The following is a 7473-nucleotide window of genomic DNA, read 5'->3' as shown; positions in this document are numbered from 1 at the left end:
CCCGCGCAGCTTCCCCGGGTACTTCCGGGCCGGGCACGGCACCGCCCCGCCCCGCCGGAGCCAGCGCCCGCCCGCGGCGCTGCCCCTCAGGCCTTCCCTGCTTTAACTTGCTCGGCTAGAGCTCCGTACTGACCCGTTTGGGGAAAGAATCGAGGAAACCGCACTGCTTCTGAAGAAGCAGTGGTGAACCCAACCCGACCCAGGTTTAAGTTGCACCTTGCTAATGGCGTTTCCCTCAGCTGACAGCCAGACCCCGCCAGGTTATTCCCCTGACAGGGGGATGCACAGCCGGGCAGCGCCCTCATAACCCAGGCTGGCTGTGTTTTGCAGCTGATGCCCTTAGAAATCCTTCTACAGCCGGGGGGAGATGAAGATTTGTTGGCTGGGGTTTTTTTGCTTTGTGTATTTTTTCAGGGCGGCTTCAGAATTGTAAGTTTTGTATGGAGCTTTCTGTTTTACTTTTTTCTTGTTAGTGGGAATTAAAACTGGTGTGGACAAATGCTTAGTTTCATACTCGAGGTTTAGCTTAAACCTACTGTGAGATGTAAATTAAAAACATGAGAGGTTAGTTTGTAACTTGGAACTATCTGGAGCACTTTAGATGGCCGCAACTATCAGCTACTGATAGGTTTTATAAATATACACCCCAGTACGTAAAGTAATGAAAACTGAAACCATGGTTGGGTTTATTTTTTTCATGCAGAGGACTTGTCTACACTCCCAGAGTGAAAAAGATTTCCGTCTATGATGATTACAGATTTTACAGGAGAGCATACGGTAATATTGGGCTTTACTAGAATAAGGTGGTTTTAAATGGAAAACAAAGTAATCTTTATGGATCTTATATAGTACTTATACTGCAGTAGTGTTTAGAATATGCCAAATGCTGTAAAAAGCACCAGCCGAAGTTACACCTGAAACATTTTAGAATCCGAACAGAAAAGTGGGAAGAAGGGAAGGAGGGATTATTTTGCCCCAAAGGCGATTTTTTAAAATTAAGGTAGCAATTGTAAAGGCTGCTAGCATATACTACCTTAAACATTGCATACAGACAATGAAGTACAAACAGCAATCAACACTGATTTAGAATGCAGACTTACCACAAAAAAAATACATGCATTATGCAGCTATATCTAGAACAATCTAGAATTGCTACTTTTTAATTCTATAATTGATTGTGTTACAACAATAAAATCAGTCCTCTGGACAAATAAGTATATAATTCTAAGCTGCTATTTAAGTGAACTCTTAAGTGATAACCTATTACAAATTGCCTCAAAACTTTTCATTTCGCATCTTGAAGGCAATTTTAGGAAGGAAAGTCATACGTGCACCCCACGTAAAACTGTGTTTGTTTGTTTGTTTCTGCCTCCTGAAATCTTCAGAAACCTTTCACAATGCTTTGTAAAGTAGGTGTTCAGGGTTTAATTTGGAATCACATATCCGTGTTTTGGAACTGAAGAAGCAACGTTGCTCTTAGTAGCTGAAGTAAGAGAATGGTAACTTCCGATTCAGAGTATGTTGGGAAATTAGTCTCTCCAGTCTTTTAGGGGTGAGGAGAGAAAAGGACTGAGAGGTGCTCCACAGCATACCACTCTGAGGAAACTGCATCTACCTATTCCTAATTCTTACAGAAAGCTGCACCTTTCTTCATACACATCTTTCCTTAAAATATGTCCATTTTTCTCCCACTTCATCTCATGGGAACAATGACAGGAATATGGGTAGCTTCTTTCCTACTAAATATTATCTCTTTTGCATTAATTGCCCGTATTTCAGTAGTATAACAGACTCTTTTCCCATATCCTTTGTGCCTTTTGTGCCTTCCTGCAGAATGAAAAAATCGTAGATGAATGGATGCCCTTGCAGTTTCTTTGTGCTGTTTCCATTTCAAGAAACTGGCAAGACAGTAAATGGATTATATATCATAGCATATGATTTTTCCCCTTTTCTATGTGTACTGATTATATGAGATAAAAAAGGAGAAAGTAACATTTTCTAGCCTGTTCTCTATTAATCAGAAGACAGGAATGACTCTGAAGAGAGGACTTAATAACACTAGCCCAGTGGAGATTACTCAAAAGGAAAATACATGTGGTGTTGCTATGCTGAAAAGCAAAAATGTGTTTGTTTGGGTTTTGAGGTTTTTTAATTTGGGAGTGTAAGAAATAATTTTTAATCTGCTGAGCACCTTACCTCAAGGAAACTTGCATTCCTTGAAGGAGTTGGGTTCCAGCTCAAGTTGCTTACATGAAAATATTCAGATCACTTTTTGTCCTAGTAATTGGCTTTATCAGATGGTATAGTGACTTTTAACATAGAATGTGATTTACTGTGTTTTGAAAAACTTATTTTAGTCCAGCAAGAAAAACTTAAAGGTATATAGTATAACTTGCCAAATATAACTTGATTCAGACCATTTACAGAAAAAAAATAAGGACTGTGTTAGGACTAAATTCCTGTAAAGATAGGATTCTGACCACGCCAAAGGTTATATCCTGTTTGCCATTCTACAGCCAGTAACAGTCAGTAGTAGATTGAAGAGTTACTAGGAAAACAGAAGGTTCTGCTAAGCTTAATTTTTCAGCTGCACAAAAATCTCTTCCTGGTATAATTCATATCAGTCATTAGAGATAATCTGAAACTGGAGACCTCAATCCAACCTCATGATAGTTTGCTGCATGGACTTTCTTTTCTCCTACTCCTGGATCACAGTGGCTAGTTTATTCTGTCATCCATTCCTGTATTTCCATGTGGCAAGTGCTTTCAAGGATGAATGACTAACTGGAGTGATTAGTAGAAAGCAAACACATACATGTATTATCTGTTCTAGTGCAGTTGAAGGTAGAACATGGAGAGTATGCTGGTACACAAGCTACGGGAAGGTTGAAGTGCTTAGTAAGTGCAGCTTGATTTTCTTTAAAAACTCAGGATCCAGTATAACACATGGACTATTTCCAGCTGCCAAAGCCTGTATTTCAAAGGCACCCTTGAAACTCAGTGGAGTTTCAAGATAATGGCTAGGAGACAGCACAACAAAAGTTGTTCAAGTGAACAATGAACCATGTACATATGCCTCCTTCTTAAAGCCTTTAATTCAAACTACCTTAAACAGATCTTTAAATAAACATGATAGCATACAAATTTTTAACTATCAAACTGAAATAAGGCATAATAAAGGCAGATGAGTTACTGCTGTTGGAACTTCGAAACTGAAATCTCTAAGAGACTTTTTTAGAAGCAGCTGGTTTACTATACATCACCACTAAATACTCTGGATCAACAAGTATTTCATCTGTAACAGCTTTTAAATCTAAATTCTAATGCAATGGGGGTGTGGGTAGGCAGGTGTTGTGTGGAGGTCTATCACTACTTTGACATAATAGCCTTCTTAATTTGTAATGGTTACAAATACAGCGTGACCTCAGTTTGAGGAAACTAACAGAGGGTTCGGAGTATGAAGAGGAACTAAAATATGACTTCAATGTAAAAGGGGAACTGAGGCACCTGGATACAAATGAGTCCTTTGTTTTCAGTTATTACAAGAATGGACATGAGTAGAGTCATAAACGCTATGAAGTTCTGGGACATTTTATTACCCAGTATGTTTATGAGCTCCTGGAAAGAGTCTGCATACTGCAGAAGGTTTATATATTCCTACTGACGCTACAGAGGATGAACCAAGAAGTTTCTCTTTCATGAGCAAGAATGCACTAACAAGTTCCTCTAGCCTAATTATCCTTCTTCAAGACCATGGAGTTTTCTGTGCTGGACAGTGGGAGTGTAGGATAATTGTCAGTGAGGGCCTGAGACATGGAACACAAATACCATTCATCAAAATGGCCCTGCAAAGCCACTGGGAAGTGATTGTACTGAACCCCAATGACAACTTCACCGATCTGGACACTGAAAAGGAGAGATTTTCTGCCAGGGAAGAAGCACTTCCTTTTACGCAGCCTGTCTGGTGGATCCCCAAGAGGGGCAGCAGCAGCCCCGAGGAGCATACCATGTATGTATGGGATCATTTCATTGCAAAGAGTGCAGCCAGGAATGTGACCTTCATTGCCCATGGCTATGGTGGGTTGGTGTTTGCTGATCAGCTGGTGCAGAGAAAACATGAGGTGACGAATGAATAAAGTGTACTCTGGCGTTCATCGACTCCACGCACAGCATGCAGCACCAGAGCAGACACGATCCAGAAATACAGGAAGGGATACACAAATACTGCTGGGAATGGGTGTCAAACAGTAAACCTCTAAATAAAACTGTGGGCTTTCTCATGAGAATAAGTTGTCCTACTTTCTCTGCTCGAACAGAAAAGTATGGCTTAGCACCCTCCTGCTGCTTACAAGCCGTCTTTAAGTACTTGAAGAGCATGCTGAGAGCCAAGACCACGACAGCCTTTAGGAATTCACCTGTTGCAACCAGAAGCAGAACAAGTAAGAAGAGAGGCAATAAATAAAGGTACAACTGGTTTGTTCTTGATAGTGGTCTCTTCCTTTTGTAACTTCCTCTGTACCTTTCCATCACCTAAGAACCTTCATCTCACTGCGGAGCAATTTACAGTTCTAGGTTTGAAACCAGTTTGTTTGGTTTTGAGAAAAAACCACAAAACTTAACTATTAGGAAAGAAATGTATTGTTGAAAGCCTTAAGCCACAATCCTTTTGCTAGCTGTGAAATTTAAAGTTGAATTAAAGATGTTAAGGTACATCAACTCTCAGCAGTATCATTTTCTATAATAAACATTCTATAGTTATGGCTCTATAATCAGACTAAACTATCAGGAAAACATTTGCTTAAGTGCTTAGCTTCATTAGAAGCCAAATCTGGAATAGAAGAAGCATGTAAACAATCTGTTTCCTCCTTTCTATGTACCGTATATTGTTTAAAGTCTTTCAAGAGCTGGAACATCCACCTTCTTCCTTGAAACATTTACTGTTAAGCCGAATAATGCATCAGGGAAGTATATACTACTACCTTCCCTCCAGTCAGAGTTGGTGTGCCCCAAACATGACACATGAAGGTAAAGTGATTTCCATCTTAAGGCCAACTAAGCCAATGAGAATACTGGACATGTGCTGCTGTAGAAATACAATAGTCTAGCAACCTGCAGTTACCAAACTGATGCAAAGGAATGACATAGCTGTTTCCTCTCAGCTGCTTGACAGAGGTGGGAAACACAATTTATAAATGTACATACTCGAGGCATGCAATGTGTACAAGCAGAAGTTCAAACGATCTTTAAAGTGAATGTAAACAAAAGAGTTATTATTCTTAATTTCCAGTTCAAGCCCATGGGAATCAAAAGTGTTCAATGGCTGCAAAAAAGCATCCTTCAGAAGGCTGACGAAACCTTCTCCTACAAGTGTAGAACATTCCACTCTCAGTCAAAAAAGCCATTAACAGTAATAATGGGTATCAGAGAGATGAGAGCATCAACTTTGTGTTTATATCCATTTCAGATTTCAGTTATCACTCCCTCAGAAGAAACTTCTTTCCTATTAATCAGCAATGGGTAAAAGTGTAAAATTCTATTGGAAAGGCACATTCAGTTGAATGCTCGTGAGAGCAAGCATAGTTTTTTTTATTTATGTCAGGTTTACTGTTCTTAAATCTGAATGAAAGTGGTACTAAATAGACAAATAACAGAGTGCCTTGGTTCCATGAAGAAGGTTGCACTGGAGATGCCATAGCTGAGGATGCCCGCAGCCTGCCTGTTTTGTAGGGGTCAGCACACAACTCAAAGAACAGTCACTTGTGCATGAACATGTAGCTTTATTTATGAGCAAAGCATGAGGTGACAGAATGTCTGTCTTCAGAAGGAGACCAATATGATCCTTCAGGATAAATGCTCAAACTGCCCCACAGTGTCAGAGGAGGAAAAGTGCTCAAAGGAAAAGGGATCTGGAACGTCGTCCATTTGTGTAATTCTTATCATCTCCGGTGAACCCATTAAATTCCTTGGTAGAGAAGGTCATATTTAGGAATGTTATTGGGATCAATGGGACTTCTCACAATGAGCTTTCCCCGCATTGCTCCGCGGTAGATCACTTCAATCAGATCTATAAAGTCTTGCTTTGTTTTGAAGCTTCCTACAAATTTGGTGTGATCTGGAGACCTAAATATAAGCATAAGACAAAGGTAGAATTGTAACATTAAAGTATTCAGAGAAAAAACACCTAAAAACATGAAAAGATGCACATGAGATAAGGGGTTCTGATCTGGTCATTCTGAAAGAATGCACTAACTTTGTAATGGCATAACCAAGTCAGGAATATGCTGTGACCTCCAAAGGTCAAACAGGTGCAGTGTCATGTCTAAGACTTTAATGATTTCTTACTGTTTTTTGCAGAGTCAGACATCTTTCTCCTACTTATTGCATCAGAGCATATTTCAAAATACTTCTCTAATTTACATCCTTCTGGCTTCCTACAGAATTCTCAATGCAGATGCTGGTAACAACATGATAGTTTTCAAATGTTACCTTCCCCAGACACAGTAACATAGAGAAAGACTGATAGTTCTTACAGACATCATAGGCAATGGTAGGATGACTTACCCATAATCAACCTTCATGTGTTGTCCATTGAAGAAAAATACAGTAGAGGGAATATAACTGATGTCAAAATACTGGGTGTACACGGGGACGTTGTTCACATCCACCAGGTAAATGACTGCCATTTTACTTAGGTCATGAGCTGTTTTTGCAAGCTGGAAAGAGAGAGAAAGGTGGATGACAATTAGATTGAGACATGAGGAAAAAAGGGTGGCAAGCTTTATAAAGCCTGTTTCTCTTATGTGTTACCAGCTTAAGCAGGGCTTAGAATATCACCTCTTGTCTACCTCAAGCACTTTGCTCAGCCACTACAATAATAACATCAATGCTTACTTTTCAAACCTTTTTATAAATAGAGTAGCACTTCATTCTATATCTGTCACCAAATTTTTCATGACTCCCCATATTAGCCAAAAGCAACATTCTCTTCTCTTTTATGCAACAAGTATACTTGTATAGTTCTTAAAAAAAAAAAAAAAAAATTGGTCTTACAATATCATCGAGCTGCAGACAAACAGCATCATTATCTCTTCCAAAACGGAGAACCAAAACCTTCTCAGCCACGCTTTTTATTGCCTGATCCACTTCCTTCTTACAGGTCAGTTTGGGCAGCAGAAAACTCATCGCGACAGATCACGGTCTCCACTAAAATCCCCACCTGATAGGGAAAAAACCAACAAAACAACGCACCATCAAACAACAACAACCAGCATGCCAAAAATAAGCGAAACTTCTCTGTGCTATTAAATTTTTTAAAAAGGAAGAAAAAGGCGGGGGCGGAGGGAGGAGAAGAGAGCGAGGGAGGAAGAGAGGCAGAAAGGGAAGCGGGGAGAGAGACATCACAGGTCACCAGGCCGGGCTGACAAAACCCTCAGCCCCAGCGATTGCCTCACGCCCCAGCGCAGCGCGGCGGCG

General features: G+C 40.1%; 2 protein-coding genes across 2 annotated transcripts; one reads left to right on the top strand and one right to left on the bottom strand.

Moving 5' to 3' along the window:
• Positions 1–223: 223 nt before the first annotated feature.
• Positions 224–4712, top strand: LOC103613999 (putative protein FAM172B). The gene is given in 5 exon segments (XM_008631866.2): positions 224–260; positions 704–776; positions 3402–3648; positions 3651–4133; positions 4136–4712. Coding segments are annotated over 5 exon segments (1167 nt in total). The 3' UTR covers positions 4463–4712.
• Positions 4713–5756: 1044 nt separating this feature from the next.
• On the bottom strand, positions 5757–7466 carry TXNL4B (thioredoxin like 4B). Its single transcript, XM_017731850.1, has 3 exons — positions 7051–7466; positions 6562–6713; positions 5757–6120 (listed from the first exon to the last, which is right to left on the bottom strand). Exons 1-3 carry the CDS (start codon positions 7180–7182, stop codon positions 5955–5957), a joined length of 450 nt encoding a protein of 149 aa, XP_017587339.1. The 5' UTR covers positions 7183–7466; the 3' UTR covers positions 5757–5954.
• Between the last annotated feature and the right edge of the window lie 7 nt (positions 7467–7473).

This window comes from Corvus brachyrhynchos, unplaced genomic scaffold (assembly GCF_000691975.1).
Source record: "Corvus brachyrhynchos isolate BGI_N302 unplaced genomic scaffold, ASM69197v1 scaffold3, whole genome shotgun sequence".
NCBI lineage: Eukaryota > Metazoa > Chordata > Aves > Passeriformes > Corvidae > Corvus > Corvus brachyrhynchos.
Note: the sequence above shows the minus strand (reverse complement) of the source record. Positions and strands in the feature narration are given on the sequence as shown.

Bases quoted from the DNA above. Each gene is read 5' to 3' on its own strand.
- TXNL4B (XM_017731850.1), bottom strand. From the start codon at position 7,182: ATGAGTTTTCTGCTGCCCAAACTGACCTGTAAGAAGGAAGTGGATCAG. The intron at 6,714-7,050 runs GTAAGACCAATT...CTCTCTTTCCAG, and splicing joins GTCTGCAGCTCGATGATATT to CTTGCAAAAACAGCTCATGA. The intron at 6,121-6,561 runs GTAAGTCATCCT...GCTTATATTTAG, and splicing joins CACATGAAGGTTGATTATGG to GTCTCCAGATCACACCAAAT.